At 42.2% G+C, this 21839-nt stretch overlaps 1 protein-coding gene across 4 annotated transcripts; it reads right to left on the bottom strand.

Moving 5' to 3' along the window:
* Positions 1-609: 609 nt before the first annotated feature.
* On the bottom strand, positions 610-17337 carry LOC120107241 (protein NSP-INTERACTING KINASE 3-like). Of its 4 annotated transcripts, none has more exons than XM_039120441.1 (11): positions 16462-17337; positions 16156-16288; positions 15965-16024; positions 15564-15707; positions 15344-15415; positions 15158-15217; positions 14950-15047; positions 14680-14847; positions 3544-3885; positions 2124-2515; positions 610-1210 (listed from the first exon to the last, which is right to left on the bottom strand). In XM_039120441.1, exons 1-11 carry the CDS (start codon positions 16610-16612, stop codon positions 893-895), a joined length of 1938 nt encoding a protein of 645 aa, XP_038976369.1. In that variant the 5' UTR covers positions 16613-17337; the 3' UTR covers positions 610-892. The 4 variants fall into 4 exon arrangements, with proteins under 4 accessions (XP_038976369.1, XP_038976368.1, XP_038976370.1 ...); XM_039120440.1 differs by having other exon boundaries at positions 15965-16036; positions 16462-17336; XM_039120442.1 differs by having other exon boundaries at positions 14680-14829; positions 15965-16036; positions 16462-17336.
* Between the last annotated feature and the right edge of the window lie 4502 nt (positions 17338-21839).

The following is a 21839-nucleotide window of genomic DNA, read 5'->3' as shown; positions in this document are numbered from 1 at the left end:
ATTCCAACATGGACATGGAATAGCCCATACCCCAAATTATTTGCATAAGATGGTTTTATCAGGCATTAGCCCAGTCCAAATCTATGCCCATGTTGACATGATGTTCCGTTGGTATAAGATTCCATTAAAGTCTTATATATTTGTTATGTGACCTGCTCATCGGCGGCCAACTTTATCTTAAAGCGTAATGGAATAGATGATGCCAAGCTCATTGATTGGCGAAGCATGCGATGACTGACTTGGGAGGCGGAGCGGGTCTCCGCCAAGGCCAGATTCGTCTAGAGCATGGAGTTCGGGCTCATCGACAATCCTGGAAACGCTGGCGCAAGTATATCAGGTCGCCTCTCTCAAAACTGAAGGAAGAAGCAGGGACATCTCAGAAATTAAACTCTCTCTCAAAACAGAAGGGAGAAGTAGGAGGAATGAAGAAGAACTTTCGACCTTGCAACGATGATACCCTTGTCATTTTATTAACCAGTCCGGCCGTGCATCCATGCCATCAGATGCCCCAATGTTCCTGTCCCATCTACCTGTTTCACGGTGGCGTCCAAGTGAAACAAACATATGCACTACGCTATCAACCGAGCAAACCTTGCAGCACGCCCGACATCTCTAAATTTCCATACTTTCTCAATTAAGACTCAGGCGAGACCATAAACCCACCAGCATCTCCCCCGTACATGGTAGAAGAAGAAGGAAATCTCTAGCAGAAAGAGTTTAGCTACGCCTGCACAACCTCGCTTTCCTTTTGTACAAATTAATAATACATGCAACCCGACTGCTATAAATAAAAACCACGATGATAAAAGAAAAACAACATTCTTCATCCCCAGGCGTCCAAAACTCAAGACATGTACAATTGAATATGTATATATATATATATCTAGGGAAGTCACCTAGGACCTGAAAGCTCAATTGCTTCTACCACAAGTGAAGAGTCCTCTACATAGTCCGAGTGTTTCGGAGGTGCTTGCTCGGAGGAACCAGACTTTGGTGTGTCAACCTTCTGTGAGGCCTCCCATTTTTCTGCCAGGCCATCACCTTCCAGCATTCTCACCACTTCTGACATCTTGGGCCGGTGGGATGGATGGAATTGTGTGCAGAGGAGAGCCACCTGAACCATCTCCTCCAGCTCAACCCTGTCATAGTTGTTTCTGAGGTCCTTATCCACCATCATGCTCAGCTTGTTCTCTTGATGGAGTCTCTTCACCTGCAAATAAGAAGCGACCATGAGCTAACTACAGCTACGGCATGGTCGAAGTCAGTATTGTTAGGTGTCCTCACACAGCTGCTTGCTACCACAAAACAGATCGATGACTCGACTGCAACAATAAACAATCCAATAGGATGAAGGTTATACGATGCTAACTCATAACTTCTTTCTGTTCTCCAGATCAAATGGATCGTAGAATGACTGAAGAATAATGCCCCTCATATTTCTAAGCCAACCGTCATATGGTCATAACTACCTAACTTCTTAGCTTCTTTCTTTTGATGCCACATGGTAGGTCTTCAAGGGACCTTATAGGCAGTTATCCCCATCAAAATCCAGAGACAGCAGCAGAGACTTTTCTTTTTGGTCTTTCCCTCCTCATTTTCTAAAGATCATTTTTTTTTCCGTTTCCTAAAAGTTCATGGTGAGTATTCGGTTGGTAATCTCTAAGTGGTTTTGCAGTCCGCCACTTGCCCGTTCCTCTAAAAGGTCGGAGTAAAGACATGCTTGCACTAGTCCCTTAGCAAAGACCGGTCATCGACAAAGCGTGCAGCTCACTCGGATACTGCAGCCTGTTTTCTTGGTTAGAGAGATGCCTTAAGTACCGTCTGGAAATAGAGGCTCTGACATGAGTCACAGCATATCAAAAACAGGGCAAGGGGATTGCAGTGTGGCAAGGAGGGGGAAAAGGGTTGGGTGAGGAGGGAAATCCTCTAGAAAATAAGCGTACTAATTGCTCCATTCAGAATCCTGAGATATACTGATTTATTTTGGAGGGAAATCCAGTTCTCCCAAAATTATAATACAACTCAATTATTCGAGAGTAAACCCCTGCTCAAGTTCTTTATTCATGCAGACCCTTACGGCTTTATGATTCTATATATGCAAGATAGTGAAACAGAGAGCTTACCCAATCAAGCATTACTCCCTTCTGATTTGCTAGCCGGCCAAAATCCAGTGCCCTCTGACCGGTAATCAGCTCAAGTAGCAGGATGCCAAAGCCAAAGACATCAGTCTTCTCTGATGACTGACCTGTGGACAAGTATTCTGGAGCTATATGCCCAACTGTCCCACGCACTGCCGTTGTAACATGTGATTCCTGATGATCCAAGAGCTTTGCCAAACCAAAATCCCCAACGACTGCTTCAAATTCTTCATCAAGAAGAATATTGGCAGCTTTAACATCACGATGAATAATTTTTGGGTCACACTGCTCATGCAAATACAACAACCCCCGTGCTGTCCCCAAAGCTATCCTCTTTCGCCTTGACCAGTCTAAAGCTGGCCTACCACGAATATGTTCTGCCAAGAAAAAGGAACAAGATATAAGCAAAGCGATGATACTTGTGTGATGTGACTTTGTCGAAGAGTAGCAAGCTTTTAAAAATATTTGATGATGTAATCATGTTTATGCAAATTAGTTTGTATATCTTAAAATAAAACTGCATTCCAATACATCTCAGCATTCTAACATCAGAGGAGATGCAAGGCAGAAACAAGTGGCAAAAGCAATTGCAAATGGCAGCTCGAAGAAAGTAGAAGGGGGAGCGACACGAAATGCTCTTGGAACGTACAAGTACAAAGGAAAAGGAAAACTTCCGCCCCGATGTTTTGAACTAAATTATATAGAGCTAAAATCATTTTGCATGTATTCTTGGTGGTTTCTGTTTGGAGGTGGTTTCTGCTAGGAGGGGAAATGGAGTAGTATGGCTTCCCATAAACTTTTTTGAAGAAAATACATAGGATGATGGTACAAAATTTCCTGGCAGCCATGGAGGAATGGACATGTTATGACAGTCATAATGTTGTTAACTCAGAAGCCTAGAATGGCAGAAGTACATTTAATCATGACATAACTAATCACGAACAATGCACCACATATCACATGAAATAGAACGAAGGGTCACTGTAGAACTGCTCCTTTGCAAAATAATTAACATGCTTCTTGCTAATATCACAACTTTCATACAAGAGAGTCATATTTCATTACAGGTAAATGATGAAAGAAAAAAAAAAACACTTCCAGGATATAAAAATAATTACAAATATTTTCATTGTCTTAGCTGATAAGCCATGTCACCGATCATTTGATGTTTTCATACCCAAGGACCATGACATAAGCAATCTAAAATAGGAGATGCTTTCCATGTATCACAGTATTAACTGACACCTATCTCATACAGTTACTAAGAGTTTCTACTGTGCTCCTGATAGGAAGAGTTTAAAATTTTCTGGCATGAACAGCAGAATATCCATGCACTAATAGTAACTTGGGATAGCTGGTTTAAATCATGCAAAAGAAAAGTATATGCAGGCCACCAAGGACACACCTCTTAATTGAGAAGCAACACTTCCATTTGGCATGTAAGGGTAGACAAGTAGTCTCTCATTCTCAGTTGTGCAGAATCCCCAAAGTCTAAGGAGATTCCGATGAATTGCCAAGCTTATCATTTCAACTTCAGTCTGAAACTGAACTTCTCCACCAACGGTATTGGAATCTTTCAACCTTTTAACAGCTACAATTGTGCCATCACGCAAGCATCCTTTGTACACAATACCATAACCCCCTTTTCCTAAAATATTTTTTGCACTGAAATTATTGGTGGCCACTCGAAGCTCCTTGAAGGAATAACGTTTCAAATGACCCAAGCATATTTCCGGGTCATATTGATCTGAAAAGAAGATGTTATTGCAGAATAAGCCCCATGATATATAGACCAAACACATTCAAACTTTACCAAATTTGAATAATGCATTTCTACCATTCAGTCATAAAAAATAAAATGGTCACAATACCACATGGTAACTCCACCTTAGATAATACATGAAGAAGCGAACAATTGTACAAGCAAATTAACATTCCACAGAGCATAACGAGACCTCCATTTTTGTCTCTTTCTCTAGGATAGCTCTTTTTTCTATGACACTTCCATCTAAAAGCTAAATAAGATAAGATGATCAATTGCAACCAGACTAAAGAATATCCTGGGAAACAAAAATAACCGAATCCCTAATAATTCAATATAAGTTACAACTAAGGTTACACAGGATTGTGCGTTTTGTTGTAACCTAAGCTAGGTTTCTATCCCCTTTACATGCTTAATTGCCATTTGGTTTGGTTAATCTATTGTTGAAGTGGCAATACTTTGATTCTCTTATCTGACTAGAAGATCTCTGTTCCATATGCTTTACGCATGTTTTAGTAATATGTGCTCTCTTTGGGACTGATAGAATATGTTTTTATATATACCTTATCAATCCTGCACATCTGTCACTTCTATGCGTAGTCAGAGGATGGGTAGGGGTGCATTCATGTGCCCAGCTTTCTTAAAACCATGTGCAGTGACAGAATCTCATCCCTGCATTTATGATAGACCTTAAATTTAATATCACGAACAGATTGTATGATTTTTAAGTATCCACGCTGTATATTTTTTTAAGCTTGTTTTATTTGTCATTGCTTGTTTGAATTAATATACTGCCAGCTCATATTAGTTTATCTTGAACATTTCATAATAGTTTAGCACAAATCTTCAGAAATTTTATAACCAATCAATGCATGTATTGGTGTTGGTTTATGATGTTAGGCTTATTTAGATGAAATAAAAGCATTACTTGAGTATTTAGAAAATGACCTCCGCCAATAAGTAATCAATTGAAAGTTTCCTAGATTAAATAAAGAAAGGAGAAAAGAAGAGGGAGTTCTCATAGCATTAGTCAGAATGTTGGTTGCAAAAAGATAGTGCCAAGCATCCTTTTGTGGCAGTGCATACCAATTATCAGCACTTAACACAGAACAAGTCCTTGTGCACCATGCTGACATTGGACTAGCAAAGGAATGATATATGATGTGTTACTGTTTGCATAAATGTCAAAAAAAAAGAAAAAAACAAAGGAACAATGTGTAATGTCCGGGCCCAGAACCTACTAGGCCCAATAAGGAATAGGCCCAGTTAAGGTTTGGGCCCAAATTTCACTGTGGGCAGTGCTGTTATAATGTTTAAAAAAAAAAAAAAAAAAAAAAAAACAACGAAGGGATAAGACCGACAGGGAGGGGTTACCGCACCCCCTGCTGGCAGCCGTTGCCGGCGCGCCGGAGACAGGGGGGGCGGCGGCCAGTCCCTAAGTATGGAGGAAAAGAGAGGATGGGACCTCTCAGAGGGGGGTTTCATCCTCTAAACAATGATTTAAGCCTCTGCCGGCAACCCTAAGTCACAGACCCCCAAGAACACTGAACGGGAGAGAGAGCCGAAGCCCTGGAGCCGAAGGCGAAGGAACCCTGAAGCTCCAAGAGGAAGGGCAAAAAGCCAGGTAAGCCCCCTTCCTTCTCTCCCCCTGTTTTGTGCAAGACAACAAAGAAACAAAGAAAGAAGGGAGGAAGGGGATTGATGGCAGACCAAGGGGAGCGGCCGCGGGCATCCCGCAGTGCCGCCGGCTTCTCCCGGCATCTCTTCCTCGTGGGAGAAGAGAGGGCCGCCGCAGGCGCGGCCGTGGGCTCAGCCGCAGGCGCGGCTGTGGACGCCGCGAGCTCGGCCATGGCACCGCCGACTGTGGCTCGGCCCTCCCAAACCCCCCTTCTTCCTTCACAGGGGAAGAATGGAGAGAGGAAGAGAGAGGGTTTGGGAGTGAGAGAGAGAATATGGGGTGGTGCCGGAGGGAAGGACCAAAGAAAAGAAAGAAAGAAAGAAAGAGAGAGAGGAGGAAGAGGCCGTAGATCCGGCCGGAGGAGAAGAAGAAGACCGGAGGATCGGCCGAAATGGCTTGGGCTTCCGATCGGAACCAAGGAGAGAGAGAAAAAGGAGAGGAGGAGGGGACTTGCCTGTGTACGGCCGTGAGCGTCGCCGGTGCGGGCTCGGCCGGGGAAGCCGAGAGCTCGGCCGCGGGCTCGGCCGGGGAAGCCGAGAGCTCGGCCGCGGGCTCGACCGAAGAAGCCGAGAGCTCGGCTGCGGGCGTCGCCGATCGCGGTCCGACCCCCTCCCCGTGAGGAGGAGACCATCGACCTCCCTTTCCGCTCGTCGTGCCCCCATCGTCGGAGAAAAGAGGAAGGGGAGATCGGGATGAAAGAAGAAGGGAGGAGAGGAAGCTTCGGGAAGGAGAAGAAAAGAAAAAGGAGAAGAGAAGAAAAGGAAAGAAAAAGGAGAAGAGAAGAAAAGGAAAGAAAAAGAAAGAAAAAGAGAAAAAAAAAAAGAAAAGAAAAGAAAAAGAAAAGAAAAGAAAGAAAATGAGAAGAGAAAAGAAAAGAGTGGGTTAACGGACCGGAATCGGGTTCGGATCCGAAACACGTTAAGCCCAATTCAAGCCAATGTAATTAATTTGGGGGCCAAATTGATTCCGGATTGACCCTGACTCAGGCCCAAACGGGTCACAGTGACCCTAAACCCGAAATTAAACCCAATTAAACTGGGAATTAAGCTTAGTGGCCAATCGGAAGGCCAATTAAGACTTATGAGCCCACCAAGACCCCAATACAGAGGAATTAGGCTTGGGTTAAATTTCAGGTAGAAAAGGAAATAACATATTGTTATTATGACATGATTTAGGTGATTAAGGATCTGTCACCTGGACTTGAGCAATTTGAAAAGCGAATTGAAGTAAGTAATCTGCCTTAATCTTATCGTAGATCCTGTATTACATTTTATAAGATGAACCAGTGTTTTTTATACAATTTGAATTGTATGCATGATTAGTGAAGAATGTAAGTAACCTGCCCTAATCTTTATGGATCATACATGAAATTTAACATGTTATGCATGTACTGTAGGCTAAGAATGATATGTGTATCTGACATGCTCTAGTTATACAAGATATGATGATATATGTTTTATATTCCGTTATGCCTACAAAATACTGGGATTACGTTACATGCTAAGATATGAGTTATGAAATATGAACATGAGTGGTACATGTCAGTCACATGGTTCATAGTTGTGCACATATTATGTTTTCATAGCTCTTGTGATACATGCAAAATGAATGGAGTTCTATGTTATGATTTTCTTAGCGTGTAAAGAATGATAATGATTTGCCCTAGCTGCATATTGCTTGTAAGGGGGTACCTAAGAACTACTAATGCTACGGGCCGAATGCAACTGAGCCGGCCTTGCCAGTGGCCGATAATGACTGAGCCGGCCCCGCCAGTGGCCGACTAATAACTGAGCAGGCCCCGCCAGTGACCATTAATGAATTCGCCGTAGAATCTATGAGGTACTACCTATACGGAGCATTATTTATGAACTCTTAAGAGCTACTGACCCAATGTAACTGAGCCGGCCTTGCCAGTGGCCGAGAATGACTGAGCCAGCCCCGCCAGTGGCCGCCTAATAACTGAGCCGGTCCCGCCAGTGGCCAAGAATGACTTCGCAGTAGCATTTAAGAGCATGACCACGGTATGCCGGGGGCACGGTTTCATGTGCATGTTTTATGAAAATTTTGTGATTTGCAATACTGCTTTGTTTCATATGCATACTTTATGAAAATGATATTTGAAGCATGATCATGAGGCTCGTTTCAGAGCCTGGGTATATGAGGCGGGTGCTTCCAAATCCTGCAGATGTGTTTTTGGGGAGAAGCAAAATCGGTGAGGGGTGAAGGACGCTTGCGTGAAGCCCCGGAACCGGCCAACATCTGGCAGGGGAGCCCCGTGTTTCCCCCTCATGTAGGCCCGATAGTCACGTGCCCTGCGAAGGCGGACTGTGACATTTATGAACGTGCCTCGCCAAAGCATACATTGTATGAAAATTCTGTTTGACTGAAAATACTGCTTTGTTTTCCAAGCATACATATTTTGCCATGATAAATTGTGAGATAATACGCTTGTCAGCTTCTCAAACCCTGCATAAACATGGTTACCATTATGTTCGATCCGGTAAGATTATGTATGATTACTTACTGAGCCGTGTAGCTCATATCCGTTCATTTACTTTTTCTTTCAGATCCTCACCACTGATAGCTGCCAGAGACACGTTAATTTGGTATTAGCGCTTCTTTCTTTTGGGGTAAAGCAAGTATATTTTTGTGTATATCAACTACATAGAAGCTCTGTATTTGGGTACTGACCAGCATGTTGTACTAAGAATGCTTTCATATGAAAAGATTTGGTTGGTTTGACTACCCTATTACCCAGGTATGAGGCTGCGTGCTATTGTGGGCGGTAGTCGGCAATAGCACGGCCGTGTCACGGATCCGGATCCGGGGCGTGACATATCGTGGTATCAGAGCAATAGGTTAATCATGAGTAAAAACGTTAAGTTTTAATAAGGAAATGGGTAGTTAAGTCTCATTTAGTGAGATTCCGCATAACCGGAAAGGAAAGAAAAGATTTTATTAGTCGTATCATCAGTCAATCACGAAAATTGCTTGACATAAATATTTTGATAGACGACAATGAGCAACAAAAAGAAAGAAGTTAAGGCTAATACAAAATCATTCTCGGGGCATGATTGTGACAGGTATGATATCAGAGTTTAAGATTTAAGACTACTAAGGATTTTGGTGTTTTGAATCAGAATGCTAACGAGCCATGCCAAAATAAGAAAAAGCTAGTTTGGAGATTTCTCGATGGAGTAATTTGTATTTTGGATTATGATTAAAGTATATTTTGACTGATATTAAGTGGAGTACTAGCCATGGAATATTAAAGTACATTGTGATTATTTATGTATCAGTATATAGGTGATATTGGAAGTTTAACTTGGTACTGGGTACTGTGGATGATACTTCTAGTTTGAAGTTAATTATTTTGATGGCAGGATAGGGTTTATTCATAAGTTGTTTCAGGCTTGGACAAGGAAAGATATTTTTAATATTCTTCGAGGATAAAATCTGTATGACAAATTATGCAGGCAACTATTATATAGAAAGAAAGTATATTTGAGAAATGAGATCTAAGAGTTTCCCCTTTGTTTACTTGGAATGTGAAATATTAGATCTTTGCAAATAATAATGCAAGATTAATATTTCGATTGGAAGTCATTTAGTAAATTCTGAGAATAATTTTCAATGTTGAAGAATATTTTAGGCTCAAATGTTCTACATTGGATAAAGTGCAGTAGTTTGTGATCCTGTGATAAATCAATTAAACAAATATTAGTTGATGTTTTGATAAAAAAAAAAAAAAGAGAGAGAATGATGATGACATGGGGTCATTAGGAAATGCGAGTGGAATCAGCAATAGAATTGATACGGGAACATGCCCAATAGCACATGATGTTGCAGGAGTTTGTATTTAGTGATCATGTTTGTAAGATTTGAAATAAATTATTTTATCTCTAATAGAGGGGCAATTATTAAATGCTTTCATTTATCACTAAGAAGCAAGTCTAAATTGTTTTATGAGGAAGGTGAAAAAAAATTATGGATGATAATTCCACATATCATCGTCTAGTGGAAAGAGTACAATAGAAGAAGATTTTTAAATAGAGATCTTACAACAAAAGTATACATCCTTTTCTTTTAACGGGGATGTGAGATCCAGAATCACCTTCTAGCAATGCTAAAGTAGGGCAGATTATTATTCATGCAATTTAAAGATACCTAATATAAGATTGGGATATTGAGAAATAATTTTCAGAAGTTTACACAATTTCGAGCTTAAAATGTCCTAAGATGATTTGAGAGCTTATCTCGTATTAGGAAAGAAGGTTTATTTTCAATGAATGAAGTTGTTGAAAATGTAAAATTCATTTTAAAGCGTTGTCGCTTATTTAAGAGGATCTGATGTTGGGATACCCTTTCTTTGCTCGCTCATGAAAAGTAAAAAAGAAGTTTTGGCTAAATAACATACGATCTAGATGGAGGAAAGATTTGAAGTGCAAATACAGATGAGGAATTAAATAGTTCTGTTTGTAGGCAAATAGTATGTTGATCAAAAGTTATTTGTGAATTCAAAGGAATTTGATCAGAATGCGCAGCGAAAACATAGTGATCGGAATTATTTATCTAAGTTGGCCAGAAGTATTATTCTTTTGATTCGGAAAGTTTTGATCTGTTTTCTTGTATAGTAAGATTTTTTTTTTTTGGATAAATAAAAGGAGAATGTTCTGATTTCTGGATAGCACTGTGCTATCCTAGATTCTCCAGTTTTATGTCATGCTAAGAAACTTCTTAGCATCTTTTGACATGAATTAATAGATCATCGATTTTGATCTTGGATCTAGAATATGTTGGTATGAACCTTCTCCCTCCTAAATTTGAAGCTTGAATTTTTTTAATTAATATCCATCCTTTATTCGATTGAAAGAAATTAAGGTTGTCAATTGACTTTGATGAATAACTATCAAGGGTGGATTGAAGTTGTTTATGATCTAATCTTGTGATAGATCGGGTAATCGAGAGCAGTTAATACTTTGACAAAGAAACTTGATCTTCTTATTCAGAATTAAGATGTTGATTCTATGAATAATCTGGAGAGAGAGCTGTATAATCTTCACCCATGAGTTTTTCTATTATTGGTAACTCCCGGAAGAATCTTGGCATCTTAAATTTAGTATTAACGGATTGATGGTGCCTTGGTTGGGCTTAGACCTGAAATGTTCCCTACTCCTAGCTATGACATCTTTGATCTACCTATCTAAAAGGGGTTTGAAGTTTTGCTAGGATAAAAGTTGATCATAAAATTGTAGGCAAGGTTAAGAGAAGAAAGAAGATTATAGATTATGAAAAGTATTTGATGCTAATGCTCTCACCTATTTTTGTTAAGCCGATTACGAACTTTGTGTGGACTTAATCGAAAGCAATTAATTTCTCGGGCCAAGGATTATAGCATCTAAGGTGGGAAGATTAGTCTTCTTTTGGAAGAGATCAAAAGAACTCCTATATCATAAATAGAAGGGATCAAGTTTTGAGGTGTCATGATTTTGCCAAAATCTTATCAGCAAGCATTTTAAGAGGGAGACTAACCGAGAACTAGAGGGTGACTCGATGGTTGAATACTTTTAAAGCCTGAACCTTAAGGTATGACTAATTTCGAGGACGAAATTTATTTTAAGGGGGGTAGGATGTAATGTCCGGGCCCAGAACCTACTAGGCCCAATAAGGAATAGGCCCAGTTAAGGTTTGGGCCCAAATTTCACTGTGGGCAGTGCTGTTATAATGTTTAAAAAAAAAAAAAAAAAAAACAACGAAGGGATAAGACCGACAGGGAGGGGTTACCGCACCCCCTGCTGGCAGCCGTTGCCGGCGCGCCGGAGACAGGGGGGGCGGCGGCCAGTCCCTAAGTATGGAGGAAAAGAGAGGATGGGACCTCTCAGAGGGGGGTTTCATCCTCTAAACAATGATTTAAGCCTCTGCCGGCAACCCTAAGTCACAGACCCCCAAGAACACTGAACGGGAGAGAGAGCCGAAGCCCTGGAGCCGAAGGCGAAGGAACCCTGAAGCTCCAAGAGGAAGGGCAAAAAGCCAGGTAAGCCCCTTCCTTCTCTCCCCCTGTTTTGTGCAAGACAACAAAGAAACAAAGAAAGAAGGGCGGAAGGGGATTGATGGCAGACCAAGGGGAGCGGCCGCGGGCATCCCGCAGTGCCGCCGGCTTCTCCCGGCATCTCTTCCCCGTGGGAGAAGAGAGGGCCGCCGCAGGCGCGGCCGTGGGCTCAGCCGCAGGCGCGGCTGTGGACGCCGCGAGCTCGGCCATGGCACCGCCGACTGTGGCTCGGCCCTCCCAAACCCCCCTTCTTCCTTCACAGGGGAAGAATGGAGAGAGGAAGAGAGAGGGTTTGGGAGTGAGAGAGAGAATATGGGGTGGTGCCGGAGGGAAGGACCAAAGAAAAGAAAGAAAGAAAGAAAGAGAGAGAGGAGGAAGAGGCCGTAGATCCGGCCGGAGGAGAAGAAGAAGACCAGAGGATCGGCCGAAATGGCTTGGGCTTCCGATCGGAACCAAGGAGAGAGAGAAAAAGGAGAGGAGGAGGGGACTTGCCCGTGTACGGCCGTGAGCGTCGCCGGTGCGGGCTCGGCCGGGGAAGCCGAGAGCTCGGCCGCGGGCTCGGCCGGGGAAGCCGAGAGCTCGGCCGCGGGCTCGACCGAAGAAGCCGAGAGCTCGGCTGCGGGCGTCGCCGATCGCGGTCCGACCCCCTCCCCGTGAGGAGGAGACCATCGACCTCCCTTTCCGCTCGTCGTGCTCCCATCGTCGGAGAAAAGAGGAAGGGGAGATCGGGATGAAAGAAGAAGGGAGGAGAGGAAGCTTCGGGAAGGAGAAGAAAAGAAAAAGGAGAAGAGAAGAAAAGGAAAGAAAAAGGAGAAGAGAAGAAAAGGAAAGAAAAAGAAAGAAAAAGAGAAAAAAAAAAAGAAAAGAAAAGAAAAAGAAAAGAAAAGAAAGAAAATGAGAAGAGAAAAGAAAAGAGTGGGTTAACGGACCGGAATCGGGTTCGGATCCGAAACACGTTAAGCCCAATTCAAGCCAATGTAATTAATTTGGGGGCCAAATTGATTCCGGATTGACCCTGACTCAGGCCCAAACGGGTCACAGTGACCCTAAACCCGAAATTAAACCCAATTAAGCTGGGAATTAAGCTTAGTGGCCAATCGGAAGGCCAATTAAGACTTATGAGCCCAGCCAAGACCCCAATACAGAGGAATTAGGCTTGGGCTAAATTTCAGGTAGAAAAGGAAATAACATATTGTTATTATGACATGATTTAGGTGATTAAGGATCTGTCACCTGGACTTGAGCAATTTGGAAAGCGAATTGAAGTAAGTAATCTGCCTTAATCTTATCGTAGATCCTGTATTACATTTTATAAGATGAACCAGTGTTTTTTATACAATTTGAATTGTATGCATGATTAGTGAAGAATGTAAGTAACCTGCCCTAATCTTTATGGATCATACATGAAATTTAACATGTTATGCATGTACTGTAGGCTAAGAATGATATGTGTATCTGACATGCTCTAGTTATACAAGATATGATGATATATGTTTTATATTCCGTTATGCCTACAAAATACTGGGATTACGTTACATGCTAAGATATGAGTTATGAAATATGAACATGAGTGGTACATGTCAGTCACATGATTCATAGTTGTGCACATATTATGTTTTCATAGCTCTTGTGATACATGCAAAATGAATGGAGTTCTATGTTATGATTTTCTTAGCATGAGTGTAAAGAATGATAATGATTTGCCCTAGCTGCATATTGCTTGTAAGGGGGTACCTAAGAACTACTAATGCTACGGGCCGAATGCAACTGAGCCGGCCTTGCCAGTGGCCGATAATGACTGAGCCGGCCCCGCCAGTGGCCGACTAATAACTGAGCAGGCCCCGCCAGTGACCATTAATGAATTCGCCGTAGAATCTATGAGGTACTACCTATACGGAGCATTATTTATGAACTCTTAAGAGCTACTGACCCAATGTAACTGAGCCGGCCTTGCCAGTGGCCGAGAATGACTGAGCCAGCCCCGCCAGTGGCCGCCTAATAACTGAGCCGGTCCCGCCAGTGGCCAAGAATGACTTCGCAGTAGCATTTAAGAGCATGACCACGGTATGCCGGGGGCACGGTTTCATGTGCATGTTTTATGAAAATTTTGTGATTTGCAATACTGCTTTGTTTCATATGCATACTTTATGAAAATGATATTTGAAGCATGATCATGAGGCTCGTTTCAGAGCCTGGGTATATGAGGCGGGTGCTTCCAAATCCTGCAGATGTGTTTTTGGGGAGAAGCAAAATCGGTGAGAGGTGAAGGACGCTTGCGTGAAGCCCCGGAACCGGCCAACATCTGGCAGGGGAGCCCCGTGTTTCCCCCTCATGTAGGCCCGATAGTCACGTGCCCTGCGAAGGCGGACTGTGACATTTATGAACGTGCCTCGCCAAAGCATACATTGTATGAAAATTCTGTTTGACTGAAAATACTGCTTTGTTTTCCAAGCATACATATTTTGCCATGATAAATTGTGAGATAATACGCTCGTCAGCTTCTCAAACCCTGCATAAACATGGTTACCATTATGTTCGATCCGGTAAGATTATGTATGATTACTTACTGAGCCGTGTAGCTCATATCCGTTCATTTACTTTTTCTTTCAGATCCTCACCACTGATAGCTGCCAGAGACACGTTAATTTGGTATTAGCGCTTCTTTCTTTTGGGGTAAAGCAAGTATATTTTTGTGTATATAAACTACATAGAAGCTCTGTATTTGGGTACTGACCAGCATGTTGTACTAAGAATGCTTTCATATGAAAAGATTTGGTTGGTTTGACTACCCTATTACCCAGGTATGAGGCTGCGTGCTATTGTGGGCGGTAGTCGGCAATAGCACGGCCGTGTCACGGATCCGGATCCGGGGCGTGACACAATGTACAAGATTAGGAGCTCATTAATTATTTTTATGGCACTCCACGGTGACATATGAATACAGACCATTGACATGGTGAGTTTACATTAAGCTTAAAACTCAAACCAAACAACTTTTTAGAGAATGGAGAAGAAAATTAGACGAAATTCAAATTGAAAAAAAAAAACTTACCATTTACATCAAAGAAAATCTGTTGATTGTGTCTATGCCGCCACCAAAGAAGCAAGCCAGCAGCAATGACTATTAAAGTAACAGAACCAATACTTGCACCAGATGCAATAGCGACATGATGGTTTCTCGTCACTTGAGGGTGTGGCTGAGCTGAGAAACCCAAGATGCCTATTGATTAGAATAATCATCAGAGAAAATTTACTGAAGTGTTCACTCATTATCTGGGAGAATAAAAATTCTCCGTCGGTCATATCAATTTTAAATACACACCCTTCAGATCGTCTGGTGGATATGAAATTGGGTCCAGAGACAAAGAAGAGCAATTGTTTCCGGCGTTTGACCCACATATCAGAGGATTTCCAACAATACTGGCAGCAAATTCAGGAATCACAACAACTTAGCGATACATTGCAATTTTAACCTGTGACACTATAAGTAATGAAATGAGAAAAGGGATCGAAGAAAAAGAACAACTTACTTGAAAGTTCTTGCAGATATATTGAGCAAGGAACCACTCAAATTGTTATATGAAAGGTCCCTACAATCAAAATCAACTTTAATGATGATCTCACGAATTTAAGCTGGGAAAAAAGAAAGAAGGAAAACTATACATATCCATATAGCTTGAGGAAAGGACGAAGAGTTAGAGGACACAAGGACATACAGAAGAGTGAGACCTTTGATGTTGGACAATGAATCAGGGCAAGGTCCAGATAAGCTGTTGTTGTTCAGTCGCCTAGCTTGCCCAAACCAGAACATAAAAGAGATCAAAAATATTGGCAAGCTTCCATGTACATAAGATTAGCAGCAAAATACAGGATCATTCTACCAGCTTAAATAATCAATCTGTTTAGGAAGAACAGTAAGAAATTTCTAAATCTTACAGATAATTCAGATTGCTCAGCTCTCCTAATGAACTCGGTACTCCGCCATCGAACTGATTGTTGGAAAGGTCCAGTGTCTGGAGCTTCTCCAACTTGCCGATATCGGCAGGGATAGGTCCAGAAATCGCATTATTCTGCAGAAGCCTACAGAAACAGATGGCACACCTCATTTGCCACAGAAACGTACAAGCTAAAGGCATCAATAAATCTCAACAGCAAAATGGTGAATATTAAACTTTCAGCTCCGGAATGGGAAGAGAGAATTTTGTCTTGCCAATGGCTTGCATTACATGGATGGGCCTTTTATATCTTAATGAATAGGATTGTTTTACACCAAGATGTCGGGGGATAGTCTACATTAAACTTTAGCATTCAGATATAAGGCTGGTCGGCCCACTTACACGGACTGCAGATTCGTAAGATTTCCAATCCCTGGCGATAAAGTCCCAGATAAGCGTTGGCTGGGCATTCCTCTGGCAATTAATTAGAGAAAAAAAAAACATAACAAAGAGAACGAGGAGCGGCAGTTACCAAATGATATGCAAATGAGGAAAATGGTCAGATGCCGTGAAAAGTGGCATCTTTGTCTTACATAGCAGAAACATATCCATCAGCAGAGCAGGTAACCATCCTCCAGCTACATGGATCTACCGAGTTGATATCCCAATTCTCCAGAACATTATATGGGTCGTTTAGTTCCATTCTTATGGCCATCAACGCAACAACTGCATTTGTAGAAGAAGCAAAATCAAACGCCTTGGACACATGGGTTTCATTGTCCTGATAGTTGTTCTTGTTCAAAGGAAAAAAAGTAACGATCTGAAGCTCAAAAAAATAAAAATAAAAACAAAGCAAAGCAAAGCAAAAGAAAGAGAACGAAAGCTCAAGATCCACCGACCTTCATAGTTTATACCAGAGGGTGAAAGAGTAGCTGCAGACACCAGCGGCCCTGCCCATAGCAGCAAGCCAAGCATCCAAAAAGGGAAGCCCGGAACCCTCCTCTCCATGCTCTGTGTCTCTCCCTTTCCCACCTTATACGCCCAGCCCATCTGCCACGGCACCGCACCCGAAAACCAGCTCGCCAATTCCACACTGGGACGCACTCGTCAGTCCAAGACCGCCATGAGAGGCCAGCAGGAAGCCACCTTTCCGACCAAACCGCCCCTTGGGCCACAAACCCAGATGATTCTCTCTCTCTCTCTCTCTCTCTCTCTCTCTCTCTCTCTCTCTCTCTCTCTCAGGCCATAAGGTACCAACAAAAGGAACCACCTTTCCAGCCACGCTCCATCCAAAAGGCCCCCCGATGCATAATCCAACGCTGGGACGTGAAAACTTCACGGCCCGGATCAGCGAGCAGCCAGGGAAGGCGCCGAAAACCTTTCTCTCTCTCAATCTCTCTCTCTCTCTCTCTCCCCCTCTCCCTCGATCAAATTCCAGCCATCCCCAGCAAAAGAGACAGATTTCTTATCAGAAGGAATCCTCTGCTTTTGCTCCTCCTCTTCTCCAGCAGCGTCGTCTTAGGACCTGGTTGATATATACGATTATTAACCAGATTTGTCCGCCCCAGCGCTTGGGGCAGGCGCTTCCCCTTTCTCCTCTCCCACAGCCCCAGTCTCAGTCCCAGCGAAAGCAGAGAGAGAGAGAGAGAGAGAGGGAGAGACGCCTCCACTCTGAAATGCTTGTATGGGAACACACACACAGGGGGAGCCACCGCAGCAGCACGCATCAACCAAACACGCAAACAGCCAGGGCTAACTGCCAAACGCGACACGGTTGCAGATGCGAGAGAGACAGAGACAGAGACAGAGAGGTCTGAGCTCCAGAAATAATGTATATTATATTATTGATTGTAAAATTATAAAGAGGACGAGCTCCGGAAATGATTTTATTGCTCTTGAGTTTTCGTTTTTGTCATGAAGAAAAGAAAAAAAGAATTAAGGGTAGCTGGTTGATGCGTCACATCACTTGCGGTATTCTTCACCTACTTCAAGCCTTCCCTCAGGCCAACCAGCAGCAAACGATTCTTGTACCAACAAAAAAAAAAAAAGAAAAAAACGACGATCGATTCTGTCGATACGCATGCTGCCTTTTGTCTTTGCAATCTCCCAGTGGTGACGGGTGGAGTCACGTTGCAGAATTTGTAATTTGTGTCCCCATTTATCGATGGACCGAGTACAGGTGTCGCAGCTAACCACATGTTTAGAGCTTACCCAAAACAAAAGATTAAGAAAGAAAGAAAAACAAAAAAGAAGAAGGATGCAACCTCCTTGGCATGAATCCACCGTACGTTGAATCACCCATCGCACAGCTCTCAAAGCGTTCGAACTCCGTCGTCCATTCATGTTCGCGGATCTCGGACCAGCCGGTGGGCGATCAAATGCTGGATTCGCGCCAAAGGAGAAAGTCCCACACTCTTAACATTAGTCTAGCAGGCTCAGGCAACCATAGTTATAGGCTTAGTTAAAGCGTCTACAAGCATCCTTCTTTCCATCGAAATATACTCCAAGACTACCTTACAACGTGCATCAACGTCCCAAATGTAGTAAATGAATGTCAATGTTTTTGGTCTTCCCATGATATATAGATCCTTCACATGAGCCAAGGCAACTATGCTATCACAACGGATCATTGCAGGTTCAACCACACGAGCTACGACTATAGTTGCATAAAGAATCTCCTCAACCAAAATAACCTCCTATACTACCCCATACAAGACAATATACTCAATCTACATAGTGGATAAGGTATTATTGTCTCTTGTTGCTCCAACAGATGGCACCATCATCGAGCAAGAATGCATAACTGAAGTAGATTTATGCTCATCCCAGTCACCACCCTAATCTGCATTGCTGTATCATCTTACACATGGATCTCTACCATGATAGAAAAGCTTGTAATTAGTGGCGCCATGAAGATACCACAAATCCTCCTTATCACCATTAAACGAACAAATCTTGCATTACTGTGGCAACGATTTACTAACCCAATGGCAAGCATTTATCAGGTGGAGTGAGGAATACAACATATATCGGACTTCCAACAACACTCACACATGGCATCTTAGCCATCTATTTCCTTTCAGAAATTAGTCATAGGGCGAAGATCAAGGCTCAAAGTATGCTCCTTCTCCGCAGGAGTTTCAATAGGTTTGGAATTATGATTTGAAACTGCTTTAGTATCTTCCTCAGGATCTCAACTCCAAACATAAGATTCTCTTTACTAATGTCTTTCATCTCAAAATTAGAGGATAACCACTCTTTAGTGGTGGTAATTATCTCAACATCATTAGGTAATAAAATGTCATCAACATACAAAAAAAAGGATAAGCATGCTTTTCTTGGACTGCTTCAAATACACGCAATGATATTCCTCAATCATCATAAACCCATATAAGATAATGGCCTTATGAAATTTTGAGATACCACTACTTAGATGGTTGTCTTAGGCCATAGATGAAATGTTTGAACTTCCAAACTTTGTGCTCTTATCCCTCAACCTCAAACCAACAGGTTGATCTATACAAATCTTTTCGTTTAATTCTCCAATGATAAATGAAATTTTAAAATCCATTTGAAAGAGCTCTAAAACTGATATATGATAATGGTTAGAGTAAGAATTGAGATAAATCCCACTATTGGAGCTAATGACACATCATAATTTATAGTCTCCTGTTGGTTGTATGCTTTCATCACAAGATGGGCCATATACTTGTCAATTAATCCATTGGCCATGTGCTTGATCTTTAAGACCACATGTTTCCAATGACCTCGCACCCAAGTAGAAGATCAATCAACTCTTGTACTGGATGTGATACTCGACCCTTTAAGCAAATTGGGCCTGGTCCACTTGATCGGCCCAGCTAATTTGGGCCAAAAAAAATTATCGGCATATGCTGCGCACATGCTTGGAGAGGAACAGGACTCCCGATGGGAGTCTTCTTCCACTACGGCCAAACATCGCCAGAAAACGAGGTAAGGATCTGAACCCCTTGAGCTACCCCCCCCCCCCCTCTCTCTCTCTCTCTCTCTCTCTCTCTCTCTCTCTCTCTCTCTCTCTTTCTGGGGTTGTTAGGAGCCGGATTTTGGCCAAGAGGAGAAAAGCTCTATTTTCTCTGTTTTGACTAGTCAAACCCATGTTTTTCTTGATTTTGGTTGTTTCCATCGCCGGTGCTTGCTGCTAGGGTCATCCTCCGATCCTTCGTAGTGGTCGGAGACCATGGCCAAAGCTTCGGCCATGCGAATGCTTGATTTTCTCAATTTAAGAGGTCAAAACCCATGTTTCTTTGATGAAATTGGTGCTGCCGGTGCCAATCAACGTCGGTCATAGGTCCCTTGACCCCAGACACTACTGCAGCCATCGTTCGCTCCTTTGAATCTGGGGATGATCACCAGATTGATCATAGGCAAAGTCTTTCCTATTTTGATACTTTTTGTCTTCCATTTTGACGGTCATCATCGGGCATGGTACACCACCGACACCATCCTGAGTCGTCGGCCGCTGGGGGTCACCGACTACAAGCATTGTTGACGACTTTCCACTATTTTGGGAAGAAGACAGGGCCTCACATCTCTCTTCGTCTTTCCTTACTTTCTCTCTCCTGTCTCTAATTCTTAACTTAGTTTTGTAGGAGAGCAATTTTCTGGGCAAGAAGACGTTGAGCATGGTTCTACTTGCCTCGATTCATAGATTACAGTGTGGGCATGTGATTAGTCTGTATGGGCTGTCAGCAAAGAGGTAAGAATCCTTGTATACTCACCTGCATGATTATAGATATTTTGTACACATATATATGATATGCTAATGATCAAGTTAAGTAAGATGTAAAAATTCTTTTATGATGGTTTCTTTATTAAGCCATATTTTGATCATGTATGCTTGTGATTGATAGTATGATGGATGCATATATAAGTATAACTTATACTAGTGGAATTGATATTGAGGTTGTAATAAATTTTTAGGCTTTGCAAATTTTCTAGGATTTTGCTCTAGAAAGTATGCGGCCGTGTCTCATAGTCGGACTACGGTATTGGGTTTGGGGCATGACAAATGGTACAGAGCAAACCCAGTCCATTACCCATATGGACTAAAGAACATTGCAGTATGAGCTCATTGAGGCTAACCACGGGTCGATCGTGATGTTTGTGATTAGATTTGAATGATTTAGACCCTTAGCCTAATGAGGACGTTGGAGTTTAAATAGGAGGAGTGTGTGAGGACTCGTATGGGTGTGTATTTAGTCTCACATCGGTTATTCATCAGAAAAATTTTGGATATTTATACAGGACTAAAAAACTCAAAGTATACCTTCTAACTAGCCATTTTGGATGAGATTCTAAGTTGTGACAAATGGTATCAGAGCGAACTCGATCCATTGCCTATATGGACTAAGGGACACTGCAGCATGGGCTCATTAAAGCTGACCATGGGCCGATCGTGATACTTATGATTAGATTTGAATGGATTTGGATCCTTACCCTGACGAGGACATCAAAGCTTGAATGAGAGGAGTATGTGAAGATCCGTGCAGGCGTGTATTTATTCTTATGTTGGTTATTCACCGAGGAGAGCTTGGATACTTATACAGGACTAAAAAATCTAAAAAATATCTTTCGGCTAGCCTTTTTGGGTGAGGTTCTAGACTGTTACAAATAGTATTAGAGACTAGGAGACATTGTAGTACGAGTTCATGGAGATTTACCATATGATGGTCGTAGTGCTTATGATTAGATTTGAATGAATTTGAACTCTTAGTTTGATAAGACATCAGAGCTTGAATGGGAGGAGTATGTAAGATCCCGTACGGGCGTATGTTTAGTCCCACATCGGTTATTCGCCAAGAAGATCTTGGGTAGTTATATACAGGACTAAGTAACCCCAAAATATTTTTGAGTTGTTACACTTGATTCTTTTCCATAACCCTAAACTAACCTTGCATAGTAACTTGCTATTCTTTGCAAGTAGGATGTAACACCTCCTTTAAAGAGGTAGAGTCATCATCATCTAGTAGAGCATACATAAAAGATTCTCCTTAATCTTAAAATGACGAGGAATATTCTACTTTGCTTCTATGGAAATGAAGATCTCGAGAATTATCTTTCTAGTGATACACTCCCACTAGGCAGCAAGTAATGCCCACTATCCTCGGCAATTATAAGATCATCATTATAAGGATAAATACTTAATTCCCAAGAGAATGTATAGTGATTTACTAGGCCGAGATTAGCAAATGAGCTCAAAAGATCATCTCCAGCTAATCTTGCCATCCTATTTTGCCCA

Source organism: Phoenix dactylifera, unplaced genomic scaffold, assembly GCF_009389715.1.
Source record: "Phoenix dactylifera cultivar Barhee BC4 unplaced genomic scaffold, palm_55x_up_171113_PBpolish2nd_filt_p 000804F, whole genome shotgun sequence".
Lineage (NCBI taxonomy): Eukaryota > Viridiplantae > Streptophyta > Magnoliopsida > Arecales > Arecaceae > Phoenix > Phoenix dactylifera.
This window is presented reverse-complemented; position numbering and strand designations above follow the sequence as displayed.